At 43.8% G+C, this 19,196-nt stretch overlaps 1 protein-coding gene across 3 annotated transcripts in view; it reads left to right on the plus strand.

The window, feature by feature from the left end:
* Nucleotides 1-19,196, plus strand: part of LOC307013839 (nectin-2) — a 93,959-nt gene that overhangs the window by 45,015 nt on the left and 29,748 nt on the right. For 2 of the 3 annotated variants that reach the window (XM_079641383.1, XM_079641385.1), the window contains exon 7: nucleotides 3,543-8,323. The exons of the other annotated variant lie outside the window; for it this stretch is intronic. In XM_079641383.1, coding sequence (XP_079497509.1) covers nucleotides 3,543-4,126 — 584 coding nt within the window. In that variant the 3' untranslated portion in view covers nucleotides 4,127-8,323. Of the gene's footprint in view, nucleotides 1-3,542; nucleotides 8,324-19,196 lie in introns of those variants that run through there. 3 annotated transcript variants of the gene reach the window in all.

The following is a 19,196-nucleotide window of genomic DNA, read 5'->3' on the forward strand; positions in this document are numbered from 1 at the left end:
TGGGAGCGTGGGGTCGCTCCTTTTTACATCTATCTCTTGAATCTTTAAGTGTTGTCCCCAGATTAAGGTTGGAATAAAACATGAATTATCACCCACAAAAGGATTTACCAGCGTCGACTTTGAGCGAGACACTTAAGAAGTGGCATGAGCGACGCATTAAATATAATAGGATGAGAGGAATTTAGGCAGAATTTGCATTTAAATTTCATTGCAATTCCCATTGATGTGACGACGATGTGCGCCAGCATCCGGGCCGCAAGTTTCGAGTGTTTCTACGTTGCATGTGCCAGAGCTCCACGGAGCCCGAGGTGATAATGCATTTCTTGTGTTCCTGTTGGACGTGGACACTGAGGGCTAGCTCTCACTCTTGTGTGTGTCAACTGCAATGTTTAGCACTGCTCAAGGGGCAGGGGCAGGGGAGGGGGGGCACAGGATCAGAGTGTGGTGGTTTGCTCGGGAGGCTGGTGGGAGAAATTGAAAGAAAGGAAAGGGAAAACATGCCCACATTAAATTATAAAATGTCTTCCCTAGGCCTTTGTTGAAAGTGTAGCGCAGAGGAGGAAGTAACATGTGACTGAAATGCAAACGCAAATTGGAGTGATGGCAGGGAAATGGATTTAGAAGAGAGGGAAGGATCGTGTGCAGGAGACAGCTGGTGAAGTGGAGCCAGAGATGGAGAAAGGGCTAGAGAGGAATAGCTCAGGTGGAGTCGTCAGTACACCAGCGTCTTCTCTCTTGACAAGAATCAGTGTTACAAGAGTAATGCTGTCAGCTCTCTGTACACTTAACAAGAGGGGTTGGCTTCTGATGGATTTCAAACGGGAATGACAATAAGAAACGGGCTGGTTCAAATTGAAGGCAGGGATTTCCACAGCAGCTTCTGCTGGTTAATCCTCTGCAGCGGCTGCTCGCAGAGTGGAACAGAAAGCGTTCCCAACGAGTCTTCATCACTTTCAACCAGGGATTGAAATAAAAAATTCATTATTAAAAATGCATTATTTCATTTTATTGTCTATGAGCGCAAAACCTGAAGGAAGCAGATGCACTTAAACATGATGGATGATAAGCAGGCTTTATTACAACAGATAATATTCTTACAACATTGTGGCTTCTTCAGGGATGGAACGAGTCAAATGAAAGCTATTTTTTGTTATTACATCTGGGAGGTCCACATGATCTAAACAGAATAAATAAGAACATAATTTAAAGAATTGACGAATCCATGTTCTCATACTGAATGAGCTCTGTAAGTGTGATATACTTTCAGACATCAATATTTCCTTCTACTAAAAATACTATTATTTCGCATTTAAAAAGAAGCCTGTTGTTGCAAAAGCAGCTCCTGGCATTAAGCCTAAGCTGGGTATCCTTCAAACTGAAGTGCTCCTGCCTCCTGCTTCCTGTATACGTTGTAATTACTCGCACATGTTCCACTGTAAAATAACAATGTCACTTGGAGAACATCTCTGTTGAAAGTGCTTCACGGTGCAGTGGTTGGAGCTGACCCTTAACTCGGGCGGTGTTGAGTGCCATACTCCCTGCCCACTCAGTTATAGATGATGACCACATTGGGGGAAACGGTCATGGGGTCTGCGGGGAGTTGTCATTCTCACAGGAAGCACTTAGAGCCCTGAACTCATGGCCCCTGAAAAAGCCTGTGCGGTAACACTCATAGTTTTCTGAGAGGTGTTAATCACCGGCTCTAGACCCTTAACTGTACGGACTCAAATGTGTAAATTGCAACAAGTATTGAAAGCTGGCAATTGCTTTTTTTGCGGTTTGCTTTATTCAAATCAGATATTTCCTAATTCAAATAATATGTGGTACCGTCTTCCTATGTTTTTTTTACGGATCTATGGCTGCAAACATAACCTATGCATTTGAATAGGTTGATTTTGTATAAAAATAATAAATGATCTTCTAGAAAAGTAAGGAATTACTTTTAGGTATTTTTTGGTATGAGTGGTATTTAGGAGTGTTTTGCTATCTCACGATTTCGATTCTCAATAACACAAGTTATAAAAAAATATTAAAAAGCTGCCTGTTGCATCTATAAAATTGGTCGGCTCAGACTATATTTTTATAAACGTGCATAACAAACACAAGTTGTCCACAAATTAACACGGTTTCCTTGCCTCAACTTTGGCTTTACAAGTTAAGTGTGTATCAGAAGGTACATCAGTTATTTCATTAATAAAAAAAAGTTTTAAAAAATTGATTTTTAGAAGTTGAATCCACTCTCTTACAATATTAATGGTTTGCTCCACACCTAGTTGTATTGGTGCTGTAACTCTGGTGTGTTATTGCCACAATCAATCTAAAGAACTCAGCGTTAATGTTAAGTGGTGTCTTCCTATTCTGCAAAAGCCGCTGTGAAATATTGTACTAATATCACTGCCCATGCACGCAGAGGGAGTGAGAGTTCAGAGACGAAGCACTATAAGGCTGACAAGTCATATGGGACGTCTTCACAACCCCTGGTTTAGACACCACCACCTCTCCCTGGGGTTCTTACACACAATCAAAAACAGTGTACTGGATGGTGGAGCCCTACTTCTACCAACACCCTCCTCAGCCAGTCTGCACTCTAAGAAGGCGTTTGTTGAGTTGAAAACTAACTTTAAATGCCGTCTTTTCACGTGTCTGTGTGTGTAACATGGCAGTCGTGACTAAAACAAAAGCGTGGAATACAAAAAATGGACATGAAGTCGAGCGGTGCCTTTTTTTGCTGAGAAAGAGAGAGAGAGAGGTGGCAAACCTTCTCGCTGCTCATGGCTTCCAGAAAGAGTTGTCACTCCGCCATGTCACTTTGTCACTCCCTCCTCCTCCTCCTCCTCCTCCTCCTCCTCCTCCTCCTCCTCCTCCTCCTCCTCCTCCTCCTCCTCCTCTTCCTCTTCCTCTTCATCTAATTTCCAACCTCCTCTCCTCCATCCATCATTATCCTCCTCCGCTGCATGGCCTCCACCTGTTCTGCGCCTGCAAACACCGTGCCCTGCTCCTTCACAAAATGTGTCTGTGTGTGTGTCTTGCACTTCCCTCCCTTCCTTCCTCCCCCGACCCCCCCCCCCCCCCCCTTTGTCTTGTGGTTTGTGGTGAGCCTTGGAAAGACCCGTGTCGATGAGGGGCAACACGGGGGGGAAACACGGTTGTGACGTGGCTGTGGGAATGGGGACAGGAGCAGCTCTGAGGGAGAGGAAGAAATGTCAGTGTAGCAAGAGACTCAGCAGACACACACACACACACACACACGCACACACACACACACACACACACACACTCAGACACACTTCTGACTGTACCGACACCTCAGCACTCTTACACACTTCACTGAGTTCAGAGCAGCACCACTGACATCACCCAAACGCCTATCTTTCTCGTTTTTCCTTGACATTACCCTTTCTTCCTTCTCCTTTTTTTATGCTGTATCTATTTCCCCTCTTGGCCTCTCTTACACACTGTTCTCTTTTTTTCCAATTCTCAACCATATTTCCTTTCTTCCTTTTTGTTTCTCCCTCTCTCCCCGCCTGTCCTCCCTCCTGCAGAGCCCTCAGTGAACCCATCCAATGCCGGCGTGGTGGCGGGAGCTGTGATTGGCTCCCTGCTGGCTCTCCTTTTGGTCGGCGCTCTCATCGCCGTGCTCATCACCCGTAGCCGCCGGCAACAGCAGGGTTACCGCGCCAATGACGGCAGCGACATGAAGACGCGCATGTTCGGCGGAGGCAAGAAGGCCAGCAAGAACGGCACGGGCGGAGGCAACGGGAGCGGAGTTGGAGTTGGAGGCGGAGGCGGAAACAACAATGTGCCGATCTACGTCTACGATCAGGGCTCCTCCCATCCGGGCCTCGGAGAGAAAAACAACCACCACCAGCCGCTCACCATGGGGGGCGTCGCCACGACACCCACCGCCCAAGATATCCTGCTGAGCAACGAGCTAGATGACGGCGAGAGGAGGAAGTTTGACGAGCTGGAGGAGGACGAGAGGTATGATAATTTCACCGGAGGCGCCCCCATCCTTCAGCTCCGCCCGCCACACGACCAGGACGATATAATTGGAGACTACATGGATGACGACATGGAGTCCCAGCGAGATGGATCCGTCATCTCACGGACTGCTGTCTACGTATAGAGGAGGAGAGGAAAGGAAAGGAAAGGAGGAGAAGAAGAAGAAACAAGGAGGGATGGAGGATTCCTCCAGAGGATTTTTTGGCTCCAGGGTCTCGGCCCTGTTCGGACGGAGAAGAGAAAATGATACCACTTTTTATTTTTTGAGAATTGATCTTAAACATAGCCTATTATTAATCACAGTGCTACCCCAGAATGAACTGAGGCGACAGGAGGAAAGCATATTCTTAAGAACTGAAAATCAAAGACAGAAAACAAACCACTGCTCATGCTATCACTGGGACCTTGACATGCTCTTGACAGACAGACTAAAAGAGAACAACGATGTAGTGTGGGAGTGGCATCGTGATACAAGCTCGGCTAAAGCGGAAGAAACTCTCTTGCACATTCACTCTTATCTTCACCAACAGTGTAGAAGTGGTTGTCAAGCAGTTAGTTAAACATACAGGCCTGCCTCTCTCCCGTGGTAATGCATTGTGCTGTGACAGCTGGTGGACACTGTAACTATGGCTGGGTTGGGAGGAAAAACATTCAGAGGTATACTTACAGTATTCATCAGGAGATTTAGCTAAGAGTAGAAAAGTATTTGCTGCTTAGCTCTCATTTCCACTCTCTCTCTGCCTTCCTCTCAAACTGCTCTGCAAGCTATCGACAACTTGCTTGATTTTGACACACGCGCGGCAGCATCTGACTCTAACTATGAAAGTTTGAGTTCTTAACAAGGTACACACACGCGCAAAGGTTTGTACTGTGCCTGGAGGAAGGAGACGGTGATCAAGAGATGAGGGAATGAGGTGTAGCCGATCTGACAGGGTCACGGGACGGAGAGACGAGGGAGAGGAGTCTCTTCCTCCTCATCCTCGTCTCCTCAGAGCGCTCCTGACAGGAGGAGCTTGATTGGTAATGAGCCGTGAAGTCACTCGCTTAGCCGGCAACAACAGATTGCCACCACTTATCGTTTATGACGTGACGATTCCCCCCCCACACACACACCTCTATCTCTTATCATTCCTCCGTCTCTCTCTTTTCATCCCTCTCTCCCAGTGTTTTATGAGGAGTTTATGATTTATCCAGTAGCGTGGAGGTCAGTGCCACAGAGAGCAGCGGAGTATTTTACTGCTCCTGATGTTTCAAATGCCCCACTTACTCTATTCTTACTCTATATCCTGCCCGGACCCCCCAGGACTGACTCTCTGATCCACCTGGAGGGCCATGTTCGCTCCAATGCCTCCTGCAGTATTTTGTCAATGGGCTGAAACCTCACCCCCCAAAAATACAACCACTTGAGGGTTTGATAGACTATCAATGAGATCAGGTAACATTTCTATCCATTAAGGGGTGTTGTTAAATGTAGAGAATTGATCGGGAGACATAAAAGGTTTCATCAACTGCGAACCTTCGGGAGTCATATTGACTAACAGGCATCAAGCAGTGAGATGGCCCTTTACGATGTGGCCTCAGGGCTGATTGTCTCCTGACTGTTAATTTATCCTCATAACGAGCCACCGGAGGCTCGCCCGGGCAAACATTACTCCGCGGGAACCGCACGCCTTGGAGGCGGAGCGTTTACATCCGGCATGCGTCACTGTGTCTATGTAGCCACTAGATGACTGTGATGGACAATCTTTGAGAGAAGCCCTACTGTAGCTCCTCTAATCGGGCTTTCCCTGACCTTTCTAATCAAATCCCTCGTGACCCACTGGGAATCTGGTGAGGGCAGCTCTCGATGAGTGTACTGCCCACATATAAGGCCTGCCAAAGATCTGGGTTGCAGCTTGCTGCAGGTCATGAGGTCAAATTCAGAGCGACCCGCTGCCAAGAGCCAGGATGACTTTGCCTGCCTGCATTTCCTCTCATAGCAGTTTATAACCTTGAGCTATAGAGGTGGGAAACAGTGCATACACTACATGTATTCTTATAGGGCCAGACAGTCCTAGTTTTCCTTTGTGAAAGCTGTTGACCTTCAAAGAGGCGGAGAGAGGCGGAGAAGTGGCTTTTAGTGTTCGAACGCGGTCTAGCATATTGTAAGCCAGTGTTCAATAAGATTATCGTCTGATGGCCTTAGCTTATATATAAACGCAGCTCCAGTCAACCCGCTGCAGTTCATTAACTGAACCCAGCTGGTTTGTGACAACCACTAAAAAAAAAAAAAATGTATTACTTATTTTTGCACTTGTGTGTGTCACCGCTACAAAGAGAAATATAAGTGTAATACTTGGTTTTGGGGTCAAAATAGCGATAAGGGACAAAACTGTTGTATGTACATTTTGGTGTGAGGTATCTGTGAACTATATATGTAAGCATCTTTATTTTTCTTGTGAAAATGTGGATATTTATAACGATGTAAATATCAGATCGATGGAGCCAGTGTTGTGGAATAAAGAAGGCGTTCTGGGTCAGCTAAACCTAAAGTTCAAATGTCACAGAGGGCAGTCAGAATGTAATTTTTAATAAAATGAATACCTCGGCGGTTTGGGTGTTAAAAAACATTGAACCGACTGAGCTGAGTTAACAGTCGATTTGTATCGGTGGGAAAAATTATATAATTGTATAATTTTTTTTGTGAAAGTTAACATTGCCTGCAATTCCACAAAATAAGCACACCGTGTTTTTTTGCACAATTGGCTTCTCCTTGACAGATACCCTGCACAATGCAAAAATACCCACAATACTTATAATTTATCAGGTAGACCGTAACCACACAAGCAGGCGGTGGTGTGTGTTGACTCAGCTCTGTGTGTGTATTCAGTAGTGTGTATTTTCGTGATGCTCGGAGGCTTTGGGACATCTCTCACTGCCATTGGGGCTGTAACCTGAGTAGCCTCTATTTATGTCACCATGGCAAACTGAAAATATTATTTTGCGTTTCCAAAACACACTTATTCGCACACACACATACTGTACATATACAGAATGCAGAGAAACATTCTCCCACACACAAGCACCCCTCAGTCACTCTCATTATGCTCACTCCCACAGCCAGACTGTGCTGAAGACACCTCATACCTGACAACTTCGCCATCTCCTGACATAAGCCCACACAAATTTGGCTCGCATAGCCGCACACACACACACACACACACACAGTAACACTCACACTCACACACACTCACACTTCTTCCTCCGCTTCTTGCTCAGTGGCCCCGTCAGGACATATACTGTGTCCTGTTACAGTGAAAAGAGCCGCAGTGTGATGTGTCCCCCGCTCCACCGCTTTCTATTCTTCGAGGCCTCACTCTGAAACGACCACATTGAACACACACATTCAGACACACGCACACACCTTTCACCCGGTGCTGGAGAAACGGGCTTTTGGACCGTTTGTCCATTCCACTTCGAGGAATTTAGCTTTCATAAAAATGCCACTGTGCTGACCCGCTCCACCTCCCATCTCACTTTGAATGCTTTTAGAGCCGAGACTTCCTACTCGCCTCCAAAATGTTTTTTTTTTCAACTTTTCTCACTTCAGCAACCTCCTCCATAAACACACACACACACACACCGTTGCCACCCACCTCAGCATCAACGTTAAAGGCTTGTCAGACAAAATGCTTTTAGAGGAATCCACGATCCCGACCCGGGTCTAGCACAAGGTTAGGTAGTCAAAACACCCAATATTAATCTTTATTTTCCCAGAAAACCGCATACTGTTGCCATCTCTTCGGTTCCAAACATTTGATGACTAATCAAAGCCTTAACATCTCCCATCTCACTTGCAAAAAAGAAGGAATTAAAGAGAAAGTTCCCTGTGTACATAGTATAAATATATAAATATGTAGCAGAGAAAAAGATATTACTAATTTATGGTGTCACGTTTGTGTATTTCTCAGTGACAGCAAGCATGAAGGATTTATTTTTCCCCTATTACAGTTTCCTCTCTTTTCTGTTATTTTGCAGTGCTTTTATAATTTGTGCTTTATTCTTGACTGCTGCGCGGATTGCTGCCAAAACTGGCAAATGTGCTTCTATACAAATGAACTGTCCACACAACAAACCAGTCGTACCCCCAAATGTGCTTTTTATTATTGACTGCTGTGTAATCGTTGTTTTTTCTTTTTTTGTATTCCTTCTTTTTTATTTCCAATTTTATTTTGTGAAAAAAATAACTAAGAAATTAGAATTGTTGTCACCATTTTGTCATGTCTTTCTATATTTTTTCGTATTTTGTTGCTATTAAAGAATTCTTGATTTTTGAAATGTTTCTGCCGGTTGTATCTGCCTCTCCTTTCCTTCCCGTCTATCTATTTAACACCTGAGGTTAGTTTGGGTGACTAAGGAGCCAGATGGATTAGAAGTGCCAGTAATTGATTCTCACTGATTAGATTTATAGATTAATTGATCGGGATGTGAAGTGGCCCCTGTCTCTTGTCAGCCATCTTTCACACTTCAGATGCCCCCACCCTCTGTGTGTTTGTTTTTTTCACTCATTTCCTGGTCTGGCTGTTTCTCTCATTCCAGTTTTGATAAATCGGGGCTTGTGTCAACAGAAGTGCGATAACAGTCTCGTGGGAAATAGCAGAAGCCATTTTGTGTTCAACTATTGTCCTGTACTGGAGCTGCACCTCCCCCAGTCTCTGTGATTCATACATGTTTCTCTGGTTGGCTACAGTTAAGGGGCCACTAAAGTGTACATTAACTTTCTTATTTAAAGACCTATATAGTATATAATCATTATATTCAGCCGTAGCTAATTGTACTCTCACACAGAGAGAAAAAGGTTGAGGAATGTGATGCCGTAGCTGCAGTGGTTATCCTGCAGGGAGGCAGTTTGTGTTTTCAGTTGGGGAATGTGCAGACCAAGCTGAAACTCTGTGAATGGAGCACCTCTCAAAGGCTGCATTGTTTGAACTCTGACTAAACCAAACTGGTTTGGTCAAATTGTAACAGGAGGGCAGGGTCTGTCTGTGTGTGTACATGCTTATGTATGAATGTCCTGGCATGGGAGAGAATGTGTGTTCTCATGCGTGAATGTATGTGCACCTGCCTTATTGGTTTTTCATACAAGTACCCCCTCTGTGCCGCCGCTAAAATGATACAATCAAGTTGTGCTGTTAACGTCCCCGCGCCTGTGACGGTTGGTTTATGTCGATTATGGCAGCGCGCCCTCGCTGTCTGCCCGGTGCTTTGATGCCGTCATGTATCTCTGTGTCATCCTGGCTCCTTGTCACACTTCATTTTTGTTGCAGGCTTCTTCTGTCAATGCACAGCTATTTACTGTGAGTCCAGCCCACCATCTGGCCTCTCTAATTGCTTTGGATTTCAGGCTGGCGAGATAGAGAGCACACACACACACACACACACACACACACACACACACACACACACACACACACACACACACACTCTAGGTTTCTCTAGCTGAATGTGAAAGACTCGAGCACATCAGAAAGGCTTTTAAGCTGCAGCTCGGCTGTGCAACACTTACATTTTGGTCTCTGTTTGTCACCGAAAAAAAGTGTTCGCCTCATGTGGGAGCGGTGACCCCGTAACGCAGAACCTGTCCTATTTGAGCTCCTAGCAAATAACCTGGATCTGAAGCCAAAGCGACAGCAGCTACGCCGAGCTCCACCGCCGTGTTCAACATTAGCTTTCAGTGATGAGACATGTTGCCGTGCCCGGGGCAATACAGGCTAGCTGGTAGTGGCCCTGTTTCTACCTAGTTGAGTGTGTGTCTGTGTGTGTCTGTGTGTGTGTGATGTGTTCTCTGCTCATACAGCGTTATAAACAAGTATTTTCATGTTGTGTGTTTCAGTTTCTGTTGTGCAGCTCAGATTCCAACAGCATGTTTGTGTGGGAAAGTGTTTATGAGCTAAGTGTTATCAGTTTGTGTATGGAGCGAAAAGGGTGTGATAATGTGTGTGTACTGTTTCACACATTCATGTTTGTATGTGGCTGTATATTCAACTTCCAGTTCTGGCAGCTACAGCCGCAGTGTTGATTAAACATCTGATGGTGTGTGAGTGTGTGTGTGGATTAGCACACAGACCCACTTTAGGCTCTCTGCTGATAACTGCTCACACAATGCTCCTCATTTAACCTTTCACCCTCCGGCTCCAGACCTAACTAATAAATCCCAGAGAGGCTGATGAATTGCCTGGACTGTTGCGTGGATTTCTGAGTGATGGATGTGGTGACCTGGCCCTTCACAGGGATTAAAGTGAGTGTCTTCCTCTGACTTCAATTGTTAAAGTAGGCTCCTGCATATTTTTTTTGGCTTACTAGCGCATTTTGATTTTGCCTGTGGTGAATAATCAAATCTCCAGCTGTGTGTGTCTTGTTACTGGAGTATTTCTATCAAACAGGGTTACTTTTAACTGGCTCTTCTTTTAACTGACACTGGTATTCCTCATTATTTTTTATTCCGGCACATGGGATCTGACTCACAGCGCAGTTGTGTGCACACTCCTTCAGTTTAAGGACAATGACCCTAAGCATGCAGGGGAGGTAATCAAGCAGATGTATGGTCGAACTGTGGAATGTTCTTCTCTGGCCAAGTCAGTCATCTGACCTCAGCCCGGCATGCGTTTCATTTTCTGAAGATGAGACTGAGGAAGGCTCTGGAAGACGCCTGGCAGCTCATCAAAAGGAGAGATAGCAAGTGTCTGGTAAGGTCTGTGAGTTTAGAGGACTTTCCAAAGTTTGAGTTAACTTCTCCAATTTATTTTGATACTGTTCGGAAACCATATAAAAAGTATCATTATGTAACGTAGTACATTTTAGCTGCACACTATGTGGGTTTTGTTTATGAAAAGCCTGGATTTGAACTATATTTGCAAAACCTCTGAGTATGTTGCATTCACTTCCACATACTCTTCTGCCTAAATGAACTGCAGGTCTTAAGACTTTCAAATGGCAGACTGCCAGGCAAAATGTTAAAATGATTTACCTATTCTGTATTTAAAGTTGTGTAGAAAACATATTTAACCCTTAATCATTTCAATAACCACTACTGGAAATATTAAATTTAGCAATTGGTTAACAATTGTCGTGAACGATTGTTGTAGAACGTAGCTCTGACCGGTAACGCCATCGTTGATGCAGCCATGTGAAGACGTATAGCTTGTGTTAACTTGAGTGTAAATAGTCTCTGGTCTTGGCATACTTATTGTTAATTTAATAAGCTGTGTGCGATATACTGAATTGAGTATGCAGTATGTAAGTTAGAGATTTCAAACACAGCACTAGTGTCCAAAGCCATGCAAACCATGCCCCTCTGTGAGAAACTAAATGCTAATGTCAACATGCTGCTGGGACAATGCTAACGTTTACTATGGCCTTAGTTTGTTTAAATTCTATATATAGTCTAATGCAGTGGTTCCTAACCTGGGGGGTGCCAAAGATCGCACGGGGGGCGCCAGGCCTCAGATGATTTGAGGCCAAATATCATATTTAGACTTCTTTTTTACCTTTTTTTTTTTTCATATAATTGTAACGCAATACATTTTCACTAAAAGCCTTGTCTCTACATTACAATAAAATATAAAAAATAATCGATTAATTAGTTTTAATACAAATGTATTCAAGTTAGTAGCTATTAAAGGCATAAAAAGACAGAAATGTTAAATAATTTCTTTTATAGAAATGTTTCTTCTGCCCGTAAAGTGTCCAAACCAGGCTTTTCTGGATAAGCGCATTTTTAAAACAGTCATTGTCCATGCCGGTTTCAGTTGGATTATTTGTCTCAGTTGCTCCGATCAGATCGGTCTCCTCCATTTTGTAGATTATTCATGACTTTTGAATCCACATAAACACATCGGCAAAATCCGGCTTACTTTGAGCATGTGTTTTAAACAGTTGAATCCCTTTGTAAATTGTTTCCACTTGCGCCGTCCTTTAATTTTTCATTCAGCGGGAATCCAAATTAATCCTGAGTCCAATAACCATCAAAGTCACTCCAATAGTGCTCCTTAGTTACGCTTTCATCCTCCTTTAGCAACATACTTCATTCATCCAGTTTGGGACAGTAGTTGTAGCATTTTTGAGACTTTTAAACTTTAATTACCGCTGTTGGGCCTTGTGTGTGTGTGTCTGTGGGGGGGGGGGGGGGGCGCGCAACTTCCAACAGGAGTCATTTGGGGGGGCTCTTAGGAAAAAAGGTTGGGAACCCCCTGTCTAATGGGAATGGCATTAGTTTGGTTTACGACCAAATTCCAAACTAATCCTGTCCTGATAAGGCTGCACAATAAAAGGTTTATGGATCACTAAAATGAGATTAAGGCCCATACCACAAACCCTCAATATTCACTGTTCAAGCATTCATACATGTCACACCCTCCTCTCTCTCTCCATACTTTCTCTGGAGAATATTGATACAACACAAAAATCCCTCTGTACAATATAAGGTTTCACTTCTCACTCAAAACCAAATGTGGACCTCATGGCAGCGCTATAAGAAAACTCTAGGCGTCATCAAAGTCAGTGTGACTCATTCTCTGGGGAACATTTCTTTACAGGATTTCATAGCACTCCATCCAGTATTTGTTGAAATACTTTTTGAAAGGGGACCGACCAGCATGGCTAAAAATCCTTACAGTACCAGCATCGTATTTGACGTTGATGTAAAAAAAAAAGACGTCCGTACCTGATAGTCATTGTACAAAGTCTCAGCATGAACATTGTGACAATGAGCTAATCATTTACAGTCTAAAGTCCTAATGCTTTCTGACTGCTGTGCTCACGTTCACGTCCTCCTGTATTGAAAATAAATGTAAATCGATATTTTATTTTAAGAAAATGTGTGTGGAGTTCTTCATTTCGCACTGTCTAAGCCAGTTTGTGACAAATTGGAGCCAATTTGGTTTCTGACTGTGGTTGTTTGTGAAAGTTGGATTAGGTAATTTCCCGTGGCACAGGTTATATATAGTGCTGGGATTTGTGTGTTTTGTGTGGGAATCATACGACGCCTGCTCTAATCTGCTGTCTTCTTAGCTTGATTCCTGAAGTAGTTTTTTCTTAGGGTGGATGCCGGCAGGCAGAAACATCACGTAACTACCACTCATCCACTTTTTGCTCTGGAAACAGGCATTACAACGTTAATGGAAATAGTAGTTCTTCCGCACCTTAATATGTACTAAAATGTAGTATCAAATATTGTGCGAGATGGTTTGATTGACAACATCGATTTCAACAAAAATTTCCCCATTTTGAACAAAAGAGAGTGCTCTTCAAGAATTACCACAGTGGTAAATGCATTTCTTCAATCGTATAGAGTTGTGTTTCCGTGTTGAGCAAGGTGAAAGCAAAGTGCAGAGGAAGTTACATTTGTAAATAATCACAGGAAATTGGAAAACGTATCATTCCTCTCCCTCAAGCGGTAAATGCTTACATCGGATATTCTGACTTCTGGTCATGCAGGTTTTTTTCAGATATGTGTGTCTGTTATACCCTTACACACATACACAAACTTTTATAAATATACACCGAGGCAGACAGACAGGGGGAAGTGGATTCTCCTGTTTCCCCTGAAGGCCCCTGGGCGTTTACTCTTCCTGTCCCGTGCTGATAGGCTGGAGGTATCTGGGTGGTTGCAATGCATTGTTAGCCGGATGAGGCACGTCTCCCTCGGGGTGGCACATGCTCAGCCGACTGCTGGGAGCGCAGAGAAGGGCAGGGAGCGAGGGGGAGAGGCAGTATGGATGGAGGGCAAAGAGGGAGAGATGGTGGGAGGAGGGAGAGAAGGGGATGGTGGGTGAGACCTGAGGCCTTGTGTGTTGGCAACAGATAGATAGCCAGCATAAAAATTTAACAGTGACTAATGCATGATTGAATAAAAGGGGCAAAGAGAAGAAAGAAGAAGAGGAAGAGTCTTGGAGGAATTGGAGAGTGAAAGGGCAGAAATCAGAGGAAGAAAGGGAGGAGACGCCTGATTAAAATGGAGTGGAAGACGGCTGAGTGAAGGGAGGGGGACCAGGAGGGCTGAGTTGTTGCAGCTGTGTTGATTTAGCTTCTCACATCAGATTGTGTTTCCGTGTGTATGTGTGTGTGTGAGAGAGAGAGAAGCTTTAAATGCTGCTGACCTCCACACACCTGCACAAACGCCCAACATCACCAGATGGAAGTTTGCAGAGCGATTGCTTTGCGTGTTAGCGAGTTAAATAAGCCCCGAAAGGTCTTCATGCTGAGACTTACCTGGAACAAATCCTGTTCTAGACGATAGAAAAACAAAGAACATTACGTGAATGCATTATGACCACCAGGGAGTGTAGCTTTGAGCAGTGTGTGTGTGTGTGTGTGTGTGTGTGTGTGTGTGTGTGTGTGTGTGTGTGTGTGTGTGTGTGTGTGTGTGTGTGTGTGTGTGTGTGTGTGTGTGTGTGTGTGTGTGTGTGTGTGTGTGTGTGTGTGTGTGTGTGTGTGTGTGTGTGTGTGTGTGTGTGTGTGTGTGTGTGTGTGTGTGTGTGTGTGTGTGTGTGTGTGTGTGTGTGTGTGTGTGTGTGTAATAGATTTATATCAGGGAAAGAATGGTTTGTTGCTGCTCCTAAGAATAGATTCTGTGACGGAAATGATTTTGATGCTGTATGCAAGCCTCTGCGCGTGTGTGTGTGTGCGTGCGTGAATGTGTTTGTCTCGTTTTGTGCGTATTTGCCCTGGAGTGTTTTGCAGATCAAATGCACTTGCTGTTTAATTCACCGTCTCAACAGGCAGCTCTTACAAAGTACATGCACGCACTGGCACATGCACGTCTGCATACCCTCAGATATAAACATACAGAATGGGAGATGAATATGGAGATAAAAACTAAATAAGTCTGCAAATATTTGCTTTTAGGAACTGGAGAGGGTCTTCTGGGGACTGCTAAGTACAAAGTAAATCGTGGATGATTCTGTGTGCGTTCATTGGTGCATGTAACTGCTGTGCAGATGTTTGCCTGCCTCACAGAACGGCATGTGAATGCAAATGTATGTTTTCTTCTGAGTGGGAGTTGATCACAACTGTTTTCTGAGTGCTGTTGAACAACTAATGTTTGTGCTTCACTCTTAAGATGTCTGGAGATGACATCAGAATTGAATTATATCATGCCCCGTGCTACCATGATTAAATGCGTCTGTGAAGTCATTAACATTGTGCATGTATTGAGGCCGAAATCACTGTCATAATATTATTAAGAGTATTGTCTGAAGTTTGTCACAATATGAAAAATGAAGACAAAATTACATTTTAAATTAAAACATTTTCAGTGCAATACACTTCACTGTTATGCATTACATCAGTCAAACCCTAAAATACCATTAACATATTGCATTAGTATTTAATTACTTTTTTTTAGAAGATTAATCGAGTTTTTCGAGAGAAAAGTACAATGAATATAAAGTATATACTTGAGGTTTATGTAGGCGTAGCATATCTTACACTGTTATATTTTGCATTATATTATATAGCTGAACCACTCACTATACAACAATGCTCGTTACTTATTGTGGCTATTTTAGTATATGGAATATTTAATTTCTAATACATACATTTCATAAATTGTGCCATTATTGTGGAGTGAGATTATTTGGTGTACTGCTCACACATATAGTATAAAATAATATATTTGTATATATAATATATAAGAAGGCAACTAACATTTTTATGACAGTTTAATCTGCCATTTGTTTTTTTCGATTCATCCTATTGTGTATGAAATGTTCTCAGCTGTCAGTCTGGTGAGGCCCTATTATGTCTTTTGGGATTTTCCCTTTTCATTAGTGTGTTATTCAGGGTTTTGTGCATGTTAATGGTCTGCAAAGGCTAAAATACCAAAGTTCCTGCTAGAGGGAGTTTCTCTCCCACACTCCCCTACCGACATGTAACTTCACCAGGGGCGGACTGGCACTCGGGACGTTCGGGACGAATCGGCTGGTACTGAAGTGGGCCGGTCGGACGATGTGGGCCGGTCGGATAAGTCACTAGCACCCCCCGTCCGTCCGTCCGTCCGTCCGTCCGTCGACAATTTACTAGCGGTATTTACATGCAGTACCGAGGTGGGCCGGCGGTACCGAAGTGGGCCGGTTGATACCGCAGATCCTGGGCTGATTTGTATTCCCAGTCCTCCCCTGAACTTCACTATGTAACACTCGCCCTTCTATTGGCTAGTGCTCCAACACATTGTACGTGAGGGGCTAAGGGGCGGGACTTCTCTAAGTGGTTGACCAATCACAACAGAGCCGGGCCAGCTAACCAATGAGAGCAGACTGGGCTCTGGTTTCAGACAGAGGGTGAAAAGAGGTGCTGCAGTATGAGAACAATAAAGAGCTTTTTGAATATTAAAGCGTGGAGACATGTCACAGGCAAAATGATGGATGTACTATAATTAGAGCTGTAATATAACATAATGCTATATTTAGTGTATTTATTTATCATACTTTCATCATTAACATTCCACAGAACCTTGACAGGCGATTATATTAAATTATTAGGCAGCTCGTTATAGATTTATAGATTTCCTTTCCTGTGGTGCTCGCAGGCTGACCGGCTGTCAGAGATGTTATCTCCGCTGCACGTTCCCCTGCAGGGTTCAAGTCTACTCTGCTCTCTTTGTTTGATATGAAATAACAGCCATAGTGAGGAGGAGAGCACTGTCAGGACTTCACTAAATTGCGTGTGTGTTTAAGTCTTTGTCTGCTCATGTGCATGTGTCAGATCCTGCTTTATGTCCACAAACTGCCTCCCCATTCATCTGTCTGTCATCTTATCGCGACATCTATTTTCCTGTAATCACTTCTTCTCCGGCGCTCTTATCTTCCCATCGTCTCCTGCGCACTAAATGTAAGAGCTTCGTCAATATGTTAAAAAAAGGCAGTGTCTGTGTGAGTACTTGTTTAACTTCATCCCATGCTGTCTAACCAGTCCCAGGGTGTTAACGCCTCTCCATTTCATTTCCTCTTTTCTCAGCCCAGAGGCATAACTTTGAAAGAGAATTACATTATTGATTCAACCCATTAATTATTGCTCCAAGAATCAGAAATATGTAAGCACAAAATCAAACAGCTCCACGCGGATTAGTCAGACTGTTGGCTCTAACACACTTTGCTTGCTTGTCTGAGTGTGTTTTACATGTGTGTGTGTGATCTGTGACCACAGTGCAACACCTGCTGGGGGTCTCCTGTATTTCTTTGGCCCTTCCTCTGCTTCAAGAACCTCCAATGATTTTCACCCGTCACCCCATCAAACGGCCGAGGCATCATGGCCAACAGCCCCAATTCGCAGTTAGAAGTGCACTTCAGGCTGAAATGCGAGACAGTTTGGAAAATAGCTTTGCATTGCTATTCGAAGCACAGCCCCGCCGCACTATCTTCTGTCCGTTTAGCTGTCAGCTTAGGACAGTGATAGAAGAAAACAAATAGTCTTGCATGGACAAAAGGTCTTATCTTGGTGGAGGAAATTAAATATTATTGAAATTTGTCACTGGGCATCTCAGGGGCTCTACGTGGAATGGTTCTAAACGCGAGTCCATTATCTCGTTCTCAAACACGGACGTGATCTTTGTCACCTTGGTGGTAATATCTGGTTCATCCCAGCTCCTCAGACCTCTGATCCTGCCTTCAGCGGAACAGCGGGCGTGAACATCGTGCTCTCTTCACTGCGGGTAATAGCTGGAACTTCTTTGTTGTGCGCCAAACAACAGGGAATAAACTGCAGACATATATAGATAGCATTCACAGTGTGCATGCATGCAGGCCTTACATTTTGATTAATTTATGTTCCAGTACATTTCAGCTTCCCTAAGTCATTACCCTCCCAAACGACCGCCGTTCCCGGGGGCTTTCAGACAAACAAGACTCTTCTACTGCGTACTCTGGTCCAATGTTTCTACTCTATTTGTCGTCTTGTGTTTGTGCGATGGTTTACGTGCTCTCTGCGGGAGTCTGTGTCATCATCTGGCTTCCAGTTCCCAGTTATTTATCTGTGTATTACACACACTGTCCAGGTGCTGCTCGCAGGTCGTTTATCCTCTATAGGTCTCCACCGTCCTGATATATGGGGCTGTTACATTTCTATATCACAACACTCTGCCTGCGGAGCAAACACACTTGCATAGTGGCCTGTAGAGCAGCAGCAGCTTCGTCATGGTGTTTGTGTGGCAAGTGTGTGTGTTGGCCTTAGTTTTTCACGGTCATTTATCCTATTTTAAGACTCTGCTGTTCTCTTCTTAATACCAGTTTTACTCGCTTCAGGGTTTTTCTGTTGCCAAATTGCTATTCATTATTGTGGAGAGGCTGTGTGTTTTTAATGTGGCTACTTTCCAATTGTTACACTGGCTTAATAGTATGTTACACTACTCTATGTGAGGCTGCAACTAATGGTTGTTATTCCTCCTGAGAGCTATATGTCTGAAAATAGCAAAAAAAGGTCTTTCAAAAGCCCACGGTGATGTCTTGAAATTGTTAATATGGCATAAGAAAAGCTGTAAATCCTTATATAAGGTAACATGAACCTCTTTTTAGAAGCAGGAAGTTTGCATTGTATGCTTTTAGATAGCGATTACTTCTATATGGTTAAGCATCTTATCACTTCAGCTCTGTTAAGGGGATATGGAAGATTTGTTTCCATGTTAATAGAGATGTGGAAATACTAACAGTTTATTTAAAGCTATTAGAGTTTGATGTTAACTTTATGTAAATTGAATAAACTGGTAAATACAGTCATCAGTTCACTTTTCATTTTCAATGGCGCGAGTCGGCATGTTTGCACATGAGTTAATATGTTAATTTTGGTGTGTGTGTGTGTGTGTGTGTGTGTGTGTGTGTGTGTGTGTGTGTGTGTGTGTGTGTGTGTGTGTGTGTGTGTGTGTGTGTGTGTGTGTGTGTGTGTGTGTGTGTGTGTGTGTGTGTGTGTGTGTGTGTGTGTGTGTGTGTGTGTGTGTGTGTGTGTGTGTGTGTGTGTGTGTGTGTGTGTGTGTGTGTGTGTGTGTGTGTGTGTGTGTGTGTGTGTGTGTGTGTGTGTGTGTGTGTGTGTGTCTCTCTCTCTCTCACAGTGAGTAGGCAGCGTAATACTTCTCTTGGTGCAATGAGCCAGGCCTTGTATTAGGCAGGTTGAGCTGCAGGGGGAATTTTGTAACACTTGACCTGTTTTACTGAGTCATTTGTGTGGAT

The sequence above is a fragment of the Notothenia rossii genome (assembly GCF_949606895.1).
Source record: "Notothenia rossii genome assembly, chromosome: 7".
Lineage (NCBI taxonomy): Eukaryota > Metazoa > Chordata > Actinopteri > Perciformes > Nototheniidae > Notothenia > Notothenia rossii.